The sequence below is a fragment of the Myxocyprinus asiaticus genome, chromosome 7, assembly GCF_019703515.2.
Source record: "Myxocyprinus asiaticus isolate MX2 ecotype Aquarium Trade chromosome 7, UBuf_Myxa_2, whole genome shotgun sequence".
Classification (NCBI taxonomy): domain Eukaryota; kingdom Metazoa; phylum Chordata; class Actinopteri; order Cypriniformes; family Catostomidae; genus Myxocyprinus; species Myxocyprinus asiaticus.
In genome coordinates, this window is record NC_059350.1 from 2,601,063 (window position 1) to 2,622,870 (window position 21,808).

Consider the following 21,808-nt stretch of genomic DNA (forward strand, 5'->3'; position numbering starts at 1 on the left):
TCATGGAATGGGTTTCCATGGCCGAGCAGCTGCATCCAAGCCATACATCACCAAGTGCAATGCAAAGCTTCGGATGCAGTGGTGTAAAGCACGCCGCCACTGGACTCTAGAGCAGTGGAGACGTGTTCTCTGGAGTGACGAATCATGCTTCTCCATCTGGCAATCTGATGGACGAGTCTGGGTTTGGTGGTTGCCAGGAGAACGGTACTTGTCTGACTGCATTGTGCCAACTGTGAAGTTTGGTGGAGGGGGTATTATGGTGTGGGGTTGTTTTTCAGGAGCTGGGCTTGGCCCCTTAGTTCCAGTGAAAGGAACTCTGAATGCTTCAGCATACCAAGAGATTTTGGACAATTCCATGCTCCCAACTTTGTGGGAACAGTTTGGGGATGGCCCCTTCCTGTTCCAACATGACTGCGCACCAGTGCACAAAGCAAGGCACATAAAGATATGGATGAGCGAATTTGGTGTGGAAGAACTTGACTGGCCTGCACAGAGTCCTGACCTCAACCCGATAGAGCACCTTTGGGATGAATTAGAGCGAAGACTGCGAGCCAGGCCTTCTCGTCCAACATCAGTGTCTGACCTCACAAATGCGCTTCTGGAAGAATGGTCAAAAATTCCCATAAACACACTCCTAAACCTTGTGGAAAGCCTTTCCAGAAGAGTTGAAGCTGTTATAGCTGCAGAGGGTGGGCCGACGTCATATTAAACACTATGGATTAAGAATGGGATGTCACTTAAGTTCATATGCGTCTAAAGGCAGATGAGCGAATACTTTTGGCAATATAGTGTATGAAGTCACAGTTCCAAGATGTAGTCGTAATTCTGAGATATGAACTCACAATTATGAAAAGTACACTCAAAATTACGAGATGTAGTCACAGTTCCGAGATATAAAATAGTTATTCTGAGATATATGCTCGCAATTACGAGAAATAAAGTTGAAATTGTGATATATAAAGTCAGAATTGGCTTTTTTTTTTTTTTTTTTTTGTTCCGTGGTAGGATCAAGGCACCATAACTAAGAATATAAGAGTGAGATCAGACTCATTTGGATTGGGCTGGTCTCACTTTTTGTGTAAAAATGAAGAGCAATCGTACGCTAAAATGTATTGTAAATAAATGCCATCATAGACTCTGATCAGGAAACAGATGCCAGTCTGTGTGGTCAAAGGACAGAATTACTGAACACGGTCACTCCAATGAAGGTTTTATGCACTACAAAAAAGAAGCTGATCTTTTTGTAACTTTTTTCTTTTGTCTTCCAATCAAAAGGAAACCTTTGCCCCCCCCCCCTCTCTCTCTCTCTCTCTCTCTCTCTCTCTCTCTTTCACATATATAATTGCTGTTAATCTGTGGTTTATAAAAGCGTCTTTACAGTAATCTGTGTCCTACAGTATTCCCAGATTAGGATAATACCTCTGCACGACTGTGATATGGGAATAATCTTAGCACTCCAGGGAAGATGTTGAAGTGTGTGTGAGTGTGTTAGATGGAGAAGATGCACATAATATCCTATAATCATAGATTATACGCACCCTGATTCTTCGGCAGCCCCTGGATAACAGACATTTGAACTCATTATTTTTTTAACTCCGTGTGAGAGATCAGATGAGAAAATTAAACAGTAGTTCATTGTGAGGGAGTTGTCGGTTGGGGGAGGGTGTCTCTGTTGTTTTAACTGTCTGAATTACTTGATAAGACAGAATGAGTGTGTGTTAATCAGTCTAGAGGAGGAAGAGGTTTTGTATCACTAAGGACAGATTGTGATTTGTGTGTGTTGTGGTGTTGGAGAGATATTGTGTGTTCATGCTGAAATCAGCATGTTTTTAGGGAAGCTGCTTTCGTTGTCTTTCGTTTGTCTATGTCGGAGTCAAAAGGGCATCAACTTTAACCCCTGATCGACACAATCCGCCTTTTTAAACTCAGAATGCCTTCTCAATCTTTTTGTTTACAGCAGATCCAGAATTCTGTATTTCATTTCAGATAGCTTCAGTCTGGCGTTGTGATACAGTCAGTCATTAACTCTTTTATGGGGGTGTTTGTTTGTTTAGCTTTTTAAGAGCCAGACCTAAAGCTGCCTCGTTTCCATGACAACCTCTTTATTCAGCCCTCTGTCGTCTTTTGGGATGGTGTCTGAACCCCTTGCCCCCCCCACCCCAGTCTTATTTTAGTGTCTCTTTTTCTTCCCTTCAAATCCTCTCTTTTCACTCCAGCATGTACAGACTAGGTTTTTTTCATTATTCCTCATAGTGAAGGCAATCATGGCAAATGTATTGATGTGTGTACTAATGTTTTGATGATGGGTCTATTTTTTAAAAGCTGCATTCATTTGTTAATGTATCTATGGTGATGGATATGATAATGTCTAATGTAACATCCTAAGTCTAATGTTCGCCCTAAAATGAAAGTCATTATTTATAGGTGTGTTCCTCATGTTGTTCCAAACCCAAATGACTTTCTTTCTTCTGCGGAACACAAAAAGAGATTTTAGGCAGAATGTCGGTGCTGCTCCTTTTTGTACAATGAAAGTGATTAGGGACCGGGACTGTAAAGCTCTAAAAATGACACAAAATACTATAAAGCATCACAAAAGTGTTCCAGAAATCTCATGGCACGATGCGTCTTGATGCCTGCATGCAAATGCAAATGAGAATTGAAAGCTACACCAGCGGGGAAGGTTTTCAGTAAATAACTATTTAAATTCAGGTTGGTTTTGCTTTAGCTCCCACTATAGTATGGAGCCCCTTAGAGGACGGGTTGGGGGGGGATTTTTTTTTCTGAAATAGTTTTGCATTCTCTCGCAATAAATTTACCATGGTTGTAATAAAATTACCATATTTTAACCTTGATATTCATAGTAAAACCATAGTACTATTACAGGAAAACAAAAACTATGGTAATAAAAATCATAATTTTGTGGTTATTTTGATTTGACTACAAATACCATGGTTATTCTATGGTAAAATCATGGTTACTATACAGTATACTGTATTAACCTGGTTTCTGCCCAAAAAAAATGGTTATTTAACTTTTCATAGTTACTACAATATTACTATAATAAAACCATGGTTTCCATCAAAAAATAAAATAAATAAATAAAAATACAATAATACCCCTGGAGTTGCAAGTTTGAATCCAGGGTGTGCTGAGTGATTCCAGCCAGGTCTCCTAAGCAACCAAAATGACTCGGTTGCTAGGGAGGGTAGAGTCACATGGGGTAACCTCCTTGTGGTCGCTATAATGTGGTTCTCGCTCTCAGTGGGGTGCGTGGTGAGTTGTGTGTGGATGCCGTGGGGAATAGCGTGAAGCCTCCACACGCGCTAGGTCTCCGCGGTAACGCGCTCAACAAGTCACGTGTTAAGATGTGTGGGTTGAGGGTCTCAAATGCGGAGGCAACTGAGATTCGTCCTCCGCCACCCAGATTGAGGCGAGTCACTACGCCACCATGAGGACTTAGAGCGCATTGGGAATTGGGCATTCCAAATTGGGGAGAAAAAGGGAGAAAATCACAAAAAAAAAAATATATATATATATATATATATATATATATATATATATATATATATATATATATATATATATATATATATAATAATAAAAACGGTTGGCCTCCAACAATCATGGTTACCACAATATTACTACATTAAAACCAAAGTTAAACTATGGTATTTGCATTGTAAAACTAATTTTATTACCATAGTTTTTGATTTTCTGTATCGTCACTATGGTTTCACTGTGAATATCATGGTTAAAATATAGTAACTGTAGTAAAATCATGGTAAATTTATTGCGAGGGCACGCAAAACTATTTCAGAAAAAGAAAATCCCACCCTGTCCACTGAGGGGCACTGTACTATAGTATGACGTCAGAAGACTTGTGTATATAGTGGACAAATCATATGAAATACTTATATGGAGAATTTATGTCATTTTTGGAGCTCTACAGCCCCAGTCCCCATTCACGTTCATTGTATGGAAAAGAGCAGCGTGAACTGTGTGCAAAATATCTCCTTTTGTGTTCCACGAAAGAAGACGTGGGTTTAAAACGACATTAGGGCACTAAATAATGACAGTATTTTTGTTTTGAGTGAATAAACCCTTTAAAATATAATCCCACTGATGCAAATGCCGTCGAGACTTATTAAAATATCAAACATATTGAGCTGTAACGTCTGTGTCAGTGTTTTAATCAATGCTTCCACGTGATCTTATGTCTCTCCACTTCAGGTCTTGAACATCTGCTCTTCTTTAAATCTATCCATTCATGCTTTAAGAACGCTTTATTGTTCGGTTGGCGCAGTTATAATAATAAAAGATTGCATCTGAATATCAAATAGTCAAACGCGCCTCCCACACACAATAAGCGGCGGGAGACTGACAGGAGTGGGCGTGGCCACGTGGGCGGGGCTTCTTACCAGGAAAGAACACGAGGTTCCTTGATCCTTGCGCGTTTTTTATCCGTCCGTGGAGGCCTTTAAACTACACCCACACCCCGAATCCACAGGACGAGAGACCGACCGACGGAACCCGTCACACTTCGGCGCCAGCGCTCCCGGAATACCTTCAACCGCATCTGATACGGGTCATGACGCTGGAAGCGATCCGGTACCGGTCCGGGTCTCTGCAGATCCTCAACCAGCTGCTGCTGCCGCACGACACCGTGTACGACGAGGTCCGTTCGGTGCAGGACGGATATGAGGCCATCAAGAGTATGAAGGTACGGCACGGCAGGCCCGTTCGACGGAACCTCTGCCCGGTCCCGTACACGCACGTCGGTGCAGCAGATGTGAACATTGCGGTGCCGAGCAGAGGTTCCTTTGTGTCAGCACCGAACACGGTGTCGTGCTTTGTTCATGCATGTGTTGTGTTGTTCATGTGTGAGCTGGCTGAATGCGTCTATACAGTACAGAGAATGATAGATTTGTTTAATTATGGTGTTATTAAGAGTGACAATGTGCGTCATTTAACAGATGAACGCGTCAGGGGACGTTCACACAGGATGCGTTACTTTATCAAGCCAGCACACTGTTATTGTACAAACTTGGTTTTGGTTTTACAAATCTGAAACCAGAATTTCTAAATGTTGCTTTTCTAGCTACATCTATCAAACTCTCTACAGACATTCAACCTTTTCTGACTTTGTGCGCTTTATTTTTCTGATCTGACCCCTGTCCCCTGATAACAGACATTTAAATATACCCCAAAAAATCCCATAGACTTGTATTAAATGTTAAGAGTCATGAACTGTCAAACTGTTCCAATGAAAACATATATGTCTGTCTATCTCTTCATCCATCCTTAGCACTCAGAACCACTTGGAACACCTTAGTAACCGCCTAGCAACCATCCAGAACACCTCATTAATGCCCTAGCAACCATTTAGAACATCTAAGTAAAGGCCCGTGCAGGGGCAGACTGGACATAGGGAGAACTGGGACTTTTCCCGGTGGGCTGGTGCAGAACCGGCGGTGATCAGCTGAAACGGGCCGCCGCGTTATGCCAAACAGGCCGTGACTGGCTGAAGAGTACAGCAAAACTGCGCTGCGATATGCCAAAGGGGGTTGCGATAAGCAGAAAAGGATAGCGACAATATTATTTTAATAAAGTAGAAGTGACAGTAATGATTATATTGCCATATAGTCAATATAAGCAACTTGTGCTTGGTTAAAAATTTGAATATTATTTTATTGAAAAAGCCCTTTTGAAAATACAACAGGCTTTGGAGGTATCTCTCAATCACTATCAGGGGCTGAAATTCATTTCTGAATATGGGCGGAATAACCCCCTTACTTGGCTCACATGGGGGGATTTAAACACTTTGTCAAAACTCACCTAAATCTCACGGGGGCACTACTTAATTTGCGTATAGGTCAGATGGATCCAGGGTCAGATATCTACTTTTTAAGGGGCAATATTTGATTTACAGGGGAATTTTTTTATCTTTACAAGGGCTTTTTATATTATTATTCTAACCTGTAAAAAGATGCTGCTATCCTTTTATGTTATTATTTAAACAATTCAATTTGAAAAATGGCATGTTTCAATCATTATAAAATTACTGATCTGTACATTGCGTATGCGCATTGTTACCGAAACAAAACTTTTCTTTCTTATTCACATATTATAAAATATTTTGGCTATTAAATTAACATACAAAACGAATGCACCGACACAGAGGAGATGACAGCATTTCTCCAGATATAGAATGAGGAGCTTAATAAAACTTAGCTGTTTCTTCATGCTAATTGATTAATGTAAAAAAATAAAAATAAAGTAGAATTTTCTGACAATTCTTTCATATGTCAGGCTTTACAGGTTAAAGTATACTCATTTGACCACGAGCGAATACGAACACGCTTGTCGCATGCGCACTACGATTGCTTTGTAATATACTTTTAGTACAGTCAATGGCTGACGCATGCGCCGACGATGCACAAAAGTGCGCATGTTGAGAAAATCTAGGTCGCGCGCGGACAGTCCACACATACTGTGCTGATGACGTAATTTGCAACACACATACCATATGCTGAGCGATCGGCAATGCGGACAACCAAAGTGTACTTTGGTTTTAACAGTGTTGGCCGTAATCTTATGTTTAGTCAAATTTGTGTAACACATTACATTTAAAATTTTTGTAATCAGATTACATTCACTGACTTTCGATTAAGTGCATCACATGGGTTACACAAAATATGAATTAATGTGTCTATATACATCCGTTTGCATTTCTGTGACAGCTGAAGGGTGTGCGACAATAAACAAGGAGATAATATAGACATTTGTTTACATTCGTTGAGCAGAAAAAAAAAGTAGCTTTTAGAAAGTAACTTAAAAGTAAAATAATTAGTAATGGGATTACATTTCCAATGGAAAAAACTGTATTTTGATAGCAATTTTAGAGAAGTAATTTATCATTTGTAGGGGATTACTTTTTTGAGTAACTTAACACTACTGAGTAACCGCGTATAGCGACTACTCTGAATATGTTAGCAACCACGCAGAACACATTAGCAACTGTTTAGCAGTGCCCGCAACCACGTAGCAAGGCGTATATCACTATTTTCAAACTACACCAGGCATACATTACTTTCAAACTATCTTTCAAATTAGCATTGTTTTTAAAACAGTGTGCCAACTTTAAAAAGCATGACTTGACTCTCGAGACCCCTGTGATTAGTTGAATTCCATTACACAGCCCCTTGCTGTTTGCATACAAGCATTGTGACATCACAGACGCATTGTTACATTTTTGAAAGCTTTACTTTTCCTTCTCAATCCATTTTGATTAATCTGGTGCATAATGAATGTTTTGCGGTGATGGTTTTCTGGCAGCGATGTCTGTACCTCATTAATAGACGTTACTGCAAATATCTTGCATTAATTATTGATAAATGTGGGATTCGGGGGTCTCGGCTCTCTGCCAAGCACTGTCAGGGTTATGAGAGCTTTACTAATGGCAGGAAATGACAATCACGCTCAACTGCTTTACTTGCACTCCATCGTACACCAGAGAACCTTCTGTGCTTTTCATTAATCTAAGTGAAAAGTTTCCCTGATGATTAACTATGAGTGTCTTTTGCAAAGACATATAGAAAGGAGTATTTTTGTGAAGGTCAAATTGTTCCACTAGGAAAGGTGATGTTATTATGATATCATAGTTACTTCATCAGCTTTGAGAACCGAATGATGTAATAATGCAAAATGCCCTTTCCTTACCTCCCGTATGATCTCATGAAGCAGTCTTTCAAATCTATTATTCTAAATGCATTGACTATGCCAACACTGAAACTGAAAGAAATGACTTGAAAAAAGAGGTTCCATTAAGGCGCTTACAATGGAAGTCAATGGGGTCAGTCTGTAAACGTTAAAACACTCACTCTTTCAAAAGTATAGACACAAGACGTAAACAATATGTGTGTTAACATGATTTTAGTGTCATAAAATCACTTACTAACCGCATCTGTGTAAAGTTATAGACAATTTTACAACTTGGTTGCCATGGCAACATAATGCCGGTAAGTCCCGTAAGCGATTATATCACACTGAAATCATGTTAACATGTATATTGTCTATGTGTTGTGGCTATACTTTTGAAACGGTGAGTATTTTAATGTTAATGGACTGGCCCCATTCACTTCCATTGTAAGTGTCACACTGTAACCATGTTTGTTGGTGCTTCTTATATATATATATATAGACGAGGGATAAGTTGCAGTTCTTTTTTGTGCTAATCAGTATTATGCTAAAAATGCTCAAATGCATTCCTTTAATGTGTTTCTACAAATTTCTGTGTTACATCCAGTGAATTTATGGGGATCTTCACGAAAGATTATTCGGTTTGGAGCTCATTGCTGATCTGAATGGAAAAATTAGCATCATGGAAATCCATTTAAATAGATGATTTGTGAGAGCGCTGCTTGTGAGGAACAAACCTTCTCCTAATGAGCCACTTAATGAGATATATTCCGGAACCTGCCGTTCTGACTCACTGCCGTGTGACCTTTCACCCTGCAGGTGCGCGGCGCTCCCGCTATCGCCATCGTGGGGTGCCTGAGTCTGGCGGTGGAGCTGCGGGCGGGCGCCGGGGGCGATGACCTCGTGTCCTTCATCAGGGATTCTCTGTGTCACCTGACATCCGCTCGACCTACAGCAGTGAACATGGGCCGAGCCGCCCGTGAGCTGATGGAGTTCACAGAGAACGAGAGCATGGAGAAAAACACAGACCAACTGAGAAACAGGTGAACATGATGGGTGAAAAATAATGGATGCTGTGTCAGGGAGGTCTTCCCTCATGTGAAATTAATGATTAAAGGGTTAGTTCTCCCAAAAATGAAACGTCTCTCGTGATTCTCTCTCCTTTAAGTCATCTCAGATGTGCATGACTTTCCTTCTTCAGCAGAACTGAAGTGATGATTTTTATAAGCACATTTCAGCTCTGTTTGTTCATACAATGCAAGTAAACAGGTGCCATTAGACTGCTGGCTGTTTGATGGTCCAAAAGTCATATTTAGGCAGCATAAAAGTTATCCACACGACTCCAGTTGATCAATTAATGTCTTCTGAAGCAAATCGATAACTTTAAATCGTTGCTTCCGGCCAGCGCTGGGATGCTGTTTGAGATCACCTAACTCTCACGTGACGTTCATTCCTCTGTTGTAAACAAAGCACACGCTTAGGACTTCTCGCGAGAACACGCCATTGCACTTACGTCACGCGACAGCTTCATGATGTGTCGACTGCTGGCATGATGTGATTTCTGAAAACAATGACGTATTTGTTGTCGTGACGCAGTCATGTGATCCATTCAACCCAAAACAATCAAGGTGGTGGACCATGTTGTAGCAGCGTTGTTGTGCCTGATTCACTTTGATGACACAGGGCCACACTTAAATTTTTCTGCAAGCGCAGGAAGGGGATTTAAGTGTTTTCCGAAGTTTCAATGTGGACGAGCAATTTTTGGAAAACGTTTGAAAAATGCAGTGTGGATGGAGCGTTTTGAAAACGAAAACACTTTTTTCAAATTGATCCGGATCAATGTGGATGTAGCCTAATGTTTGAAATAGTTTTGCATTCCCTTGCAATAAGTTTGCCGTCCGCTAACAATAGCTGTACAAAAATGTGCCATAGTTTTACAAAATTAACCGTAGTTCGAAAATGTTATTTGTAGTAAAATCACAGTAAACCCTCGTTTACAAGGGAAACCACGTTCCCTTACTATAAGTTTTGTGTTCCCTTGGAATAGTTTTACTAAGTAACCATAGTTCAACTATGGTATTTTTTGTAAAACCACAGTAACCACCAAGTTTACCATGGTTTTACTACAAAAAACATATTTTAACTATGATGTTTGTAGTGAAACCATAATAATAATACAGGGAGATTAAAACAATGGCAATAAAAGTCATATAATTCTCTATGGTTAATTTGTAGTACATGTACCATAGTTTTGAGTTCTACCCAAAAAAAAACATGGTTACTGCAGTTTTACTGTAGTAAAACTATCGTTGATTTTCATTAGAGATGGGTAACGCTATTTCAGTGGGAACCCCAAAATAATTGGAAGGGAACGCAAAACTTATTGCAGAAAATAAATTCCCTCCCTTCTTAGAAGCTCCGTAATAATGTTCAATATAATAATAATAATAATAATAATAAGAAATACATATTACGTTACAGTTTTATATAATGGGCTTTAAGAATTAAAAAAATGGTAAATGTTTTAATATTCAAAGGATTCGGGGTCTGGGTAGCTCAGTGGTAAAGACGCTGGCTACCACACCTGGAGTCGCGAGTTTGAATCCAGGGTGTGCTGAGTGACTCCAGTCAGGTCTCCTAAGCAACCAAATTGGCCCAGTTGCTAGGGAGGGTAGAGTCACATGGGGTAACCTCCTCGTGGTCGCTATAATGTGGTTCGTTCTCAGTGGGGTGCGTGGTGAGTTCAGCGTGGATGGCGTGAAGCTTCCACACGTGCTATGTCTCTGTGGCAACGCGCTCAACAAGTCATGTGATAAGATGATTGACGGTCTCAGACACGGAGGCAGCTGGGATTTGTCCTCCGCCACCCGGATTGAGTCACTACACCACCATGAGGACTTAGAGCGCATTGCGAATTGGGCATTCCAAATTGGGAGAAAAAGGGGAAAAAATCCCCCCCACCCCCCAAAAATATTCAAAAGATTCTTTAAAATATTTAGAATATTATTATGCATGCAATTCTACCCTGTGTAATATTTGTTACATGACGTTAAAGCAAAATTTTGTTTAAGATTTGTCGATTTACAGCTAACTGCCAGCAAAATGTCATGACCTGAATTCACCCGTTTATTTTCGTATCACATGCTTTTGATTTGGCCCCACCCCTGCTGCAGTGTGATTGGTTGGATTGAGGAGATGCTGGAGCGAGACGTGAACGACAACAAAAAAATCGGCAACTACGGCGCCCAGCACATCCTGTCTGGAGTTCCACGAGATTCGGTTACGATCCTCACACACTGTAACACCGGGAGCCTCGCCACGGCAGGATACGGCACAGCTCTTGGTTAGTGTGCGTCTGTGTGTTATTATAAATGTATGCTGTAAGCTATGATTTAAAAGTGTTATAGTACGGGAATATTGCTCTGTGCATTTCAGGAGTGGTGCGGTCCCTGCACACACTGGGCCGTTTGAAGCGTTTGTACTGTACGGAAACGAGGCCCTATAACCAGGGGGCCAGACTGACGGCATACGAGGCAGTCGCGGAGGGTTTCCCAGCCACCCTCATCACAGACAGCATGGCAGCGCTCGCCATGAGAGAGAAAGGAATTACAGGTAACACCGTGTGCTTATTCACTTGGTTAAGTACACTCCAACTTAATTTGTCTGGTATTAACTCGTGTTTCTGCATGCAGCTGTCGTTGTCGGAGCAGACCGGGTTGTTGCCAACGGTGACACGGCAAACAAAGTGGGCACATATCAGTTGGCTATCGTTGCGAAGCATCACGGGGTCCCGTTTTACGTGGCGGCGCCAAGCACATCCTGTGATCTGAGTTTGGAGAGTGGACGTGACATCGTGATAGAGGAACGCCCACCTGAGGAGCTCACCAGCATTAACGGCGTGCCTGTAGCTGCACCTGGTAAGATGTCGTCTTTGTTTACATTCGAGACAAAATTGGTTTCAGCTAGTAAACTGTTTAAATATTACTGCAAGTGCGTAATGTGACCCATGCCCAGGTTTTCTTTTATTGTATCAGAATGGAGCGCAACAGTGCCCGTCAACTATTTCAGCCATCTTGTTTCCGGAATAATTTTTTCCATAGGAATTTAATTAAATCCTTCATAAAAGAGTTCTTAGCCATGAACCAAAGTGGGGAAAAAACTATGGATTTCAAGTTGTTGATTACAAGTATAGAAACATGCACCGATTGTGATGCACCGATATGAAAATGTTTGGCTGATACCGATTTTAACAAAAAAAACCTATATGCTGATATCGATATTTTGCCGCTTACCTTATTTTGTAATCAGATCACTGTTTTACTTATGAATGCACCAAAAAATGCGTTTTGGATGGTTTCCCTCATCATGTATCCTAAAAGTATGTGCCGCTTTCACAACTGTGACGTCCGTTTATGGTGTTTTTTCCGCATTAACATGAGAATGTTAAAAAGAACTGGATAGTACATTTGAATTCAGAGTTTTTAAAATTGTGTTACTAATTAATTATAAATAAACCATTGGGTTTTTTTTTGTTTTTTTTATATTGCCGTTTATGCCTATAACTGATATGCCGATAGTTTTAATTTTGTCAATAATTGGCCGATAAATATCGGCAACCGATACATCGGTGCATCCCTAATATAGTTTAATTTAATTGCGAAATATTCAGATATTTGCAAATATATAAGTAGTTTGAGAGTGTAGGGAGACTGACTCAATTGCGTCATTTACAATGTGTCATGCGAGTGGGCTGTCGCTGCAGAGCACTTTTGGTGCACTTTGTTGGCTGCAGTTCTCTGATTGGTGGATCCTGCTCTGCTGAATCATGGGTAGTGTAGTTTTTCACTTGAAATTTTGTGAATAACGTGTACTAATGGCTTCAGCAGAAGCATATGCCATCGATTAACATCCTCAGAGCTCACGATAGATCTGCTTTTAAAGGTTTATAAGTTATCGTCAACAATCCAACTTCTCTTTGGAAAAAATGAATGGGATTTTTGCTTTCAGCACCAGACAGTTGCACTCTATTTACACATTCCTAACCACCGAAATAAACCTTTGTGGGACAAAATCATGACAGTTCTTGGATGTTTTTGTGACTGCTGCTAATGAATGATGATTGCGGGTGAAAATGTCTAAATACTGTAAGTCCTTTGTCGTAAGAACAACTAAATTTACATTTAGTCTTTTAGTAGATGTTTTTAATCCAAAGCGACTTACGAATGAGAAATATCAAAGCAATTTGTCATACAATAGTCAACAAGATCTGCACTGCCATCTGCAATACATGAAGTGTTTAAGAGCAGTAAATTTTCTAGACCCGCTTTATATTAGGTATCTTAAACCAGGGTTTCCTCAACCTTTTGCCACTGCAACCCACTTTTTGAATGCCAGTCATCCTTGACCCACCAAAGGGTGTGTGGGAGGTGGGGGTGTTGGCGGAATAAATTAATAGGTACTTAATTAAAAATGTTTATATGCTTATAATATAGCGGCCTAATATCTATAGCCCAATATTTGTAGCTTTGGTGCTGCTGGCTGAAGTTTTCAGACGGTCCCTTACCCACCGTAGGCAAAGTTTCCAACGAATATCAAAGATCTTGAACGATTTTGTGGTGACTCCATCAGATCAGCTTAAATACGGGACACATCATTTCATCTGTAAATACGCGACGATCCAGTATTTTACAGGACGGGTGGCAACCCTACTTGGGACTGCCGCTCTGAAAAGATGATGTCCAGAGATTGGATTGCATTCTGACTAGCACGGTAATGCATGGAGCTAGCGCATGCGATACTACGTAAAGAGACCTTGTCCAAAAAGAACGATTTGTAGCATTTATGGATTATTGTGATTGGACAGCTAATCATTAATGTCAGAGAAATGCAGCCTCTTACGTACGGACGTTTACGTAAACCTGGAGATATTAACAATATTCGACAATAGAGGTCACTGTTGCCCCAAACATTGCAAATGTACAGTCCTATCCTTCTAATTGGTAATTTGTACTCATGACAAAAAAACAAAAATCAAATCACACAACCCAGCAGACAATGATCCAAGACCCATTTATGGGTCACGACCCAGTGTTTGAGAATGTCAAGGATCAAGGAGGCGAGGAGAGAGGACCCAAATGCAGGGTGGCGAATAAAGGACTTTTATTAGAAAAATAACAGAAAACAAACAAACTACCCCATAGTGGAGAAAACACAGTCCAGGGCGACAAGAACGTTGATGGGCTGGGCTGGGCTGGGCTGGGCTGGAGCAAGAGAACCGACAGACACCCACAGAACAGGAAAACACAACCAACAGGAACCTGACCGGGAAACAACCACACAGACTACGAACTGGCACCAGACGGAGCACAAAGGGAAATTAAATAAGGGAGCAAACAAGGAGTGTAACAAGGGAGGCAGGTGGAACTAATAACAAGATAACAGGGCAAATGAATGTGGCATTGATAAACCAAAACATAAACGTGCACTCACATAAACAATAGACATGAGTGCATGCTGCCAGAATGACACGAGCAACATGCACTCATGCTAGAAAACAACAACATAAGAGAACACATGACAAAACCAAAAGGCAAGCCATGTATTCTCAACACAAGACACAAACTAGACAATACATGAAATCACACCACACGAGACCGAACCCAAGTGCCTGGACTCCAAAATAAATAAGTAAATAAAACCAAACCAACCGAAGTGGCTGAATCCAGACACAAGACATGAGTGTCAGGGCTCTGCCACAAAAGTCAGGAAGACAAAACTAAAGGCAGAACCCTGACAGAGAAACCCTGGTGTATACTACTATGTACTTCAGGATTTTATACATATAATTATATAATTATGCATATGTGTTGTTGCATTGTACTTGCATTTAAAGTACCTGTATTTAATTACATCTGTAGTTACATTGTTAACCTTACCCCTAACCCCCTAAATCTAACCCAACCTTCCCCTACATCCTAACCTTTACCCTAACCCCCAAAAACTAACCCAACTCTTCCCCTAAATCCTAACCCTTACTGTAACCCCTAAACCTAACCCAACCTTCCCCTACATCCTAACCCTTACCCCCTAACCCAACACTTACCCTAAATCCTAACCCTTACGCCTAAGCCCCCCTAAACCAAACCCAACTCTTCCCCTAAATCCTAACCCTTACCCCTAACCCCCTAAACCAAACCCAACTCTTCCCCTAAATCCTAACCCTTACATCTAACCCCCTAAACCTAACCCAACTCTTCCCCTAAATCCTAACCCTTACCCCTAACCCCCTAAACCAAACCCAACCCTTCCCCTAAATCCTAACCTTTACCCTAACCCCCTAAACCAAACCCAACTCTTCCCCTGAATCCTAACCTTTACCCTAACCCCCTAAACCAAACCCAACTCTTCCCCTGAATCCTAACCCTTACCCCTAACCCCCTAAACCAAACCCAACCCTTCCCCTAAATCCTAACCTTTACCCTAACCCCCTAAACCAAACCCAACTCTTCCCCTGAATCCTAACCCTTACCCCTAACCCCCTAAACCAAACCCAACCCTTCCCCTAAATCCTAAACCTTACCCTAACCCCCTAAACCTAACCCAACCTTCCCCTACATCCTAACCCTTACCCCCTAACCCAACACTTACCCTAAATCCTAACCCTTACCCCTAACCCCCTTAACCTAACCCAGCCTTCCCTTACCCCCTAACCCAACACTTACCCTAAATCCTAACATTTACCTTAAACCCTTCCCCCTAAACCAAACCCAACCCTTACCCTAAATCCTAACCCTTACCCTAACCCCCTAAACCTAACCCAACACTTCCCCTAAACTTAACCCTTACCCCTAAACCTTACCCAACCCTAAAGCTAACCCAACCCGAAACCTACCTGTACCTCAACCTCAGTAGCAAATGTGAATCTTGTGAGAATTTTGCAGAAAAACCTGTAGTTACAAAATAAATACATTTGTAATGTATTTTCATGTTTGCATAGGGTTAAAGTTACCTAATATAAAGTGGGGCCAATTTTCTTAATTCACACGCCATTAACTATTTTGGACCTTGTACAGTAAACAACTATTTGTTGTTGTTGTTGCTTTTCCCTTTGAGATGTTCAAAGAAGCTGTTTTTTTTTCTTTGTGAAGAAAGGGCAGGAAAGTGAGAAACACGTTGAGTGAATGTGACTGCAGGGTTTAAGTGAGATTTCGAACAGAGCAGAGCTGCTTTAATGAAACATTTAATTAAACACACTGATATGAGAATGAGAGAGCGAGGGCTGATGGGAGGAATGTTTTTGCATGTGTGTGAAGAGAGAGATGTGTGTGTAAGTGAGTCCATGGCATTGGATTAATTAAAGCTGGAGCGCTTAATAGCTGCCGGCGTCTCGGGGGAGAGACAGTCGGATTCCAGCCAAGCTCTCATGAACTCTGTCTGACTTACAATGGGTGAGTCCAGGATTTGAGACGGGAACACTCATCCCACATCAGCACAGGACAGGAGAGCTGCTTACTTGACAGCCAAGTCCATTTATCTCCGTAAATAAATCCGAAGTGACCAAACATCAGTTGTTGTTCTGTCTCTCTTTGTAGGTATTGAGGTGTGGAACCCATCGTTTGACGTCACTCCTCACCAGCTCATCACGGGTGGCATCATCACTGAGCTGGGCGTGTTCCTCCCGTCTGAACTCCAGGCTGCTCTGACGGGCAGACTCACAGCTCTGTAAGGCCACAGCGCCCCCGCTGGCACGGGTGTATCATTGCACCTTTACCACCTCACAGCTCTCTCGTAATGTTTCACCTCGCTTTGGTGGAAATCGCACCTTTAATCACAAACACAAGTGTCAGCACGGAGGTGTTAACAAATTATACACATTCTCGATTCAATTCAACACTTACGAAGTGGAATAACACAGTGTTACAATTGTACAACCCAGGGATGCTTGAAAACACAGACACACACACACACACAAACACACACTTTTCTCTCTGTCTGTACAGCTCATGTGACTTCATCTCATGTGTTGGTCTGAATTGTTGTGAAAACATCATTCATTCTGGGTTTTTTCACTACCCTCGCTACCTTCCCCTCTTTCTGGCATAGCTCCAGTTTTTAACGGAAAGTGTTTCACAGGGATTGTAATGGTGGATGGACAGTAAATAGCATCATTAAAGGAATATTCCAGGTTCAACACAACTTAAGCTTTTTTGGCAGCATTTGTGGTATAACGTTGATCACCACAGACATTCATTTTGACTCGTCCCTGGAAGTCTCCTGAGGCAAGCATTCCAGAATGTTTATAAGCAGAAATTTGAAGCTTATATTTTTATTGAAGAATTCATATAAGTGCTTTAAACAAAATACATGTTACTTCACCTAAAAAAAGAAAAAGAACAAATGTTTAAATTGTCCTTTTTAGCAGTGGGACTATTTTTCTTGGTGGATGAACTTCTGGTTATATGTCGGCCACATTATCCCTGTGTTTGTATTTTTCATTGTGTAAATACTTCTGTGGTATTTGACATTATGCCACAAATTTTGGTGATAAAGCTTAACGGTTGTTCAACTCGGAAATTGAGAGTATAGCCCTTACAAAACATCTAAACTAGCCACAAATTTGCATCGAGTTCGCCGCTCGTTATTTTCACAGGCAAATGAGCGTTTGATTCACCATTCAAATGTTTGCCAGACGTTTGCCGCTCTTCGCCGGTAGTGGTGAACCTCTGGCAACAATGGCCGCAAGTTTGCCGCAAAGTTCATTTGCATGTGAAAATTATCAGTGCCGATTTTTGCAAGGGAGAATTTTCTCAATATTTCAAAATAAAAGTCTTTGGTTCAACACAGTTTCCTTGTTTAGTAGTTGTAAATTTAACTTTAGGTAAATAATGTAATTGAAGAAAGCTTAGCTCGTTTTAAATAAACATTGCCCCTCACTATACACATGTACGAATTATCATGTTAGCATAATGCTAGCAATTATGTTAGCATAGCTGATCCGAGCACCATTCCTTTAATGGGAAGTGCCGAGGATGAATAAATAACACACACTAAGTCAATATGTTATATTAACATATTAGAGAGTTTTGAAACCCACAATCGAAACTTCTGAAGATACAGAAAAGACACTTTAAACGCAGAACCGGGTCTTTGGTTTGCGTAAAGACTTCTGGATCTTTGTTTGAATCTCAAGAATCATGTCTGGGTCGTATTTCACCCATAAAATACAAATATTTGGTAACACTTTACAATAAGGTTGTATTTGTTGACATAAGTTAACTACATTAGTTAACATTAACAATCAATAATACTTTAATGGCAAGTATAAATCATGTTTAATGTTAATTTCAAAAAATTTTTAAATAAAGTTATATACATAAACATTCGTTAATGCATTTTAAACCAACAATGATATTTTCATATATTAACTTTTTAACCATGATCAATATATGCTGTGAATAATATTGTTCATTATCATATCACTAATGCCTTTACTAATGCTAACAAATTCAATCTTATGGTAACACTTTACAACATTAGTTAACATAAACTACCATAGAACAATACTTTTACAGCATTTATTAATCTTAATTTCAGCATTTACTAATACAGTACATTTTTAAAATCAAAAGAATTAACATGAACTAACAATGATCAATTGCATTTTTATTAACTTACATTAACAAAGATCATTAAATGCTGTAAAAAAAGATATTTGTAATAGTTTTTTCATGATAATGCATTAATGTTAATGAATGGAAGCTTATTTTGAAGTGTTACCCATCTTATTAAGTTTAACCAATTATATTTAAGAAAATTAATTATTAATACTGGTTGTGACACTTTCTTGACATTTAAAAACAATACTGTTTAAATTATTTGGTAATACTATAACAAAGTTGTATTTGTTAAAATTAGCTACATTATTTAACATGAATTAATAATCAATAATACTTTAATTGCATGTATAAATCTTGGTTAATGTTAATTTCAACATTCTTATTTTTTTAAATGTAAAAGTATCAAAGTTATATACATTTACATTTGTTAATACAATATGAACCAACAATTATATTTTCATAAATTAACATTTTAACCAAAGATATTGTTCATTTAGTTCATGATATCTTATGCATTTAGTAATGCTAACAAACACAATCTTATTATAAAGTATAACCAGTGATATTTAAGAAACGTAAGTGTAATTAGGTCATTTGTTAGGCTCATTTATGCCTTTTGCATTGTGACATCACAATCTTGACAATTAAAAAAAACTGTTTTACAGTAAATATTTACTGTAATAGTGATTTTTAAAAATTCAGCACAAATTAAATACTACCATGATGCACACATACTTCAAATGATATGCAATAATATATATATATATATATATATATACATATACACACACACACACACATTTTCACATTAAAGTGATGAGTGACAATTTTTTGCATTATGGTTAAGATAATTCTCTAAATTTACCAATTGCTTTCTTTTGATTTTGGGGTGAAATATGACCCAGATATGTTGTTCGTTTAATGAGATGAACCTTATCTAAAGTTTCATAAGTAAATGCAGTGTTTGTTGGTTAAAAGAAAGTCATTTTGACCAGAACTGTTGATCTACCTTTAACCCTCCTATGGTTTTGATAAAAGGCACCCTTTGTTATTCGCTGTCATTTTTAACCAGAAGGATCAGATGTGTAACCCTTTTATTTTTTGTTAATGATAATGATACCATTTCTTCTCCACTGAAGTAAGAACAATAAAATTATGCATTTCTTTTTGGATTTTATGCTAGTTTGATCTTATTTACATGTAATGTGTGTGTGTGTGTGTGTGTGTGTGTGTGTTCTGCATTGTGAGTGTGTTATCGTCTCACCCCTTCATTTCTGAGAGTGTGTTTAGCATCATGACTAATTTGTTTTTGGTCTTTTGACAAATGTAAAAAAAAAAAAACAAAAAAAAAAAAGCTCCGTGTTATAGTCTCACCAGTTCATTTGTGTGTGTGTGTGAGTGTGTGTGTATGTTTTGCACTGAGGATGTTTTAGAGTCTCACCCTGTAATTTCTGTCTGTTTTTTTCTACATTGTGGCTGATTTATTGATTGTATTTGACAGATTTAAAAAAAAAAATGCTCCCATTTATTTTCAATGGTCGGTCAGTTTTGACTGCGAATACCAGAGGTGTCTCTTTTTTATTTTTTACAACCACTTAGACATATCGAATCAAGCCCAATTGTTTGGTTTTTTTTTGGGGGGGGGGGTTGTATGTTGTATGCAAATGGTGAAAGTCACCAAGTCTTGTACTACTCAGATAAAGGAAACCATTTTTATTACATGTATTTAGGTCAGAAATGACCGAATACCATAGGAGGGTTAAAGGAAAATGACCAGTCAGTGATTTAAATTTAAAGTAAATCTGTATGAAGGTAGTTGTATTTGTTCACAGCATAGGGAAATGGTGCTATGGAGTTAGATATTAGACAATACCTCAAAAGAGATCCCAAACTCCTCCTCAACAACTTCCACTTTGTTTTTAGTGTGATTATAGTTCTGTTTACACACCACCACAAACACAATGATGCACTCAAAAGTCACAGTTAAGCCTGGGTGTGCAGCTCAAAGAGAGTACATGTGACTGATCTTGGATCAGATCAGAACTCTGATTCAGGATCAGTGCTGTGAGATGATCAGGGCTTCTGCTCCATGCTACTGAATGTAACGAGGCCTGAAATCCTCACTGCCTTACAAGACCAGCGAAAAACACCCCGCCCACTGATGTCTGATTGGCTGAATGAGACGGAGTGACGCCCACTCTGAGCTGTGCTGACGCCTATGGCTCTCTGACAACACCATAGCAAAAAGATCATATAAATCTATGAAAAGAAAGAGATTATGTCTCATCGTCTCACTCATAATAGCACCCCGTTTTTCTCACAATAAGTTCGTGTCAAATTAAATTAGCCTTGGATCACACATGGTTTTGAATGGACACATTTATTTTTTTCTTTACGGAGAAAAAATGTAGCAGCTGTAAATGTGTCAGCTCTGTTTTTCTTTATTCCATTAATTTCATAATACAGCTTGACACAACTTTTTATTTTATTTTTGCTGTATTTGGTGACATATTAAATGTTTTGATTTTAGGACCAAACTATGAATATGGAAATATGGAAGAGTCATTCTAAAGAAAAATGTAGCATCATTATAGGCCATCCGTGTGTAGATTTGTAATGTTCTGAAGGTACGATATTTGGTTTGATTTCACATCAAGTTGACTTTTTATTTTTTTTTTTTATTTTGACTGTGAGATGATTTGTTTTATGTATATCTAAACACTGTATATCCATGAATTGTGATACTTGGTGATAAAACTGTTGTTCAAAAGCTTTTATTGAGGCCCTCTAAAGACACGCCACGCTGAACTAGACGCAAAGAACAAATTCAAGCTCATCTTGAAGAGTTTGAAATCAAAGTCTGCTTTTAGAACCAATTCTAGGATTTGAAACAATTGGTGTAAAATTCAAATTTTTAAAAGTATTTAAAGATTCCATTTTAAACTGTTTTATGTGCATTGCATGGCTCTTGGAGAAGCAGTTAACCGGTGTGCCAAAGCTCTATATATTCATAGATTCTTCTCTATTGACTAACTTTCAGTATTATCAGGAAATTACTCTGACAGGAATAAGTGCACACATGTCTGAAAATGCTTGGGTAACACCAGGCGATCTAAACGCAGGATGGTTGGTTGCATGAGTGGAATAAAATGAAATATTTCAGACCAGTAAACTGGCTTATATCTTTTCCATGTGCTTTAGTGTGGTGAGATGAATTTCATCCCAACATCTGGTGCCAAAACGAGAATGTGACTGTCACCGTGTCTGGGTGACTTTGCGTTCGGTGGATGGATGTCAGTCTAAGAGGCCCTCTCTGTGTTTCTGTTTGTTCTCGTTATTATTCTTATTGATAATCAGCTGGGTTTCATTTTGTATTCTGTGGAAGTAGTTGGAGAAAAACTATTAGACTGGATGTTTTTTATACATATGAATATATTATACAACATACATAAATTAAGAGATGTCTCTTCCACATCAGTACAATAAACAGAGAG

At 39.3% G+C, this 21,808-nt stretch overlaps 1 protein-coding gene across 1 annotated transcript; it reads left to right on the plus strand.

Moving 5' to 3' along the window:
• Positions 1 to 4,429: 4,429 nt before the first annotated feature.
• LOC127444212 (methylthioribose-1-phosphate isomerase) lies at positions 4,430 to 19,631 on the plus strand. The gene is made up of 6 exons (XM_051703479.1): positions 4,430 to 4,720; positions 8,518 to 8,741; positions 10,872 to 11,041; positions 11,134 to 11,310; positions 11,391 to 11,615; positions 16,290 to 19,631. The coding sequence occupies exons 1-6, from the start codon at positions 4,589 to 4,591 to the stop codon at positions 16,421 to 16,423; spliced, it is 1,062 nt and encodes a 353-aa protein (XP_051559439.1). The 5' UTR covers positions 4,430 to 4,588; the 3' UTR covers positions 16,424 to 19,631.
• The last annotated feature ends 2,177 nt before the right edge of the window (positions 19,632 to 21,808 follow it).

What these genes read in the sequence shown, in the direction of transcription:
- LOC127444212 (XM_051703479.1), top strand. Translation starts at nt 4,589, where the DNA reads ATGACGCTGGAAGCGATCCGGTACCGGTCCGGGTCTCTGCAGATCCTC. An exon ending in ACAGACCAACTGAGAAACAG is followed by an intron (nt 8,742 to 10,871) that starts GTGAACATGATG and finishes CCCCTGCTGCAG; the next exon opens with TGTGATTGGTTGGATTGAGG. An exon ending in GAGAGAGAAAGGAATTACAG is followed by an intron (nt 11,311 to 11,390) that starts GTAACACCGTGT and finishes TTCTGCATGCAG; the next exon opens with CTGTCGTTGTCGGAGCAGAC.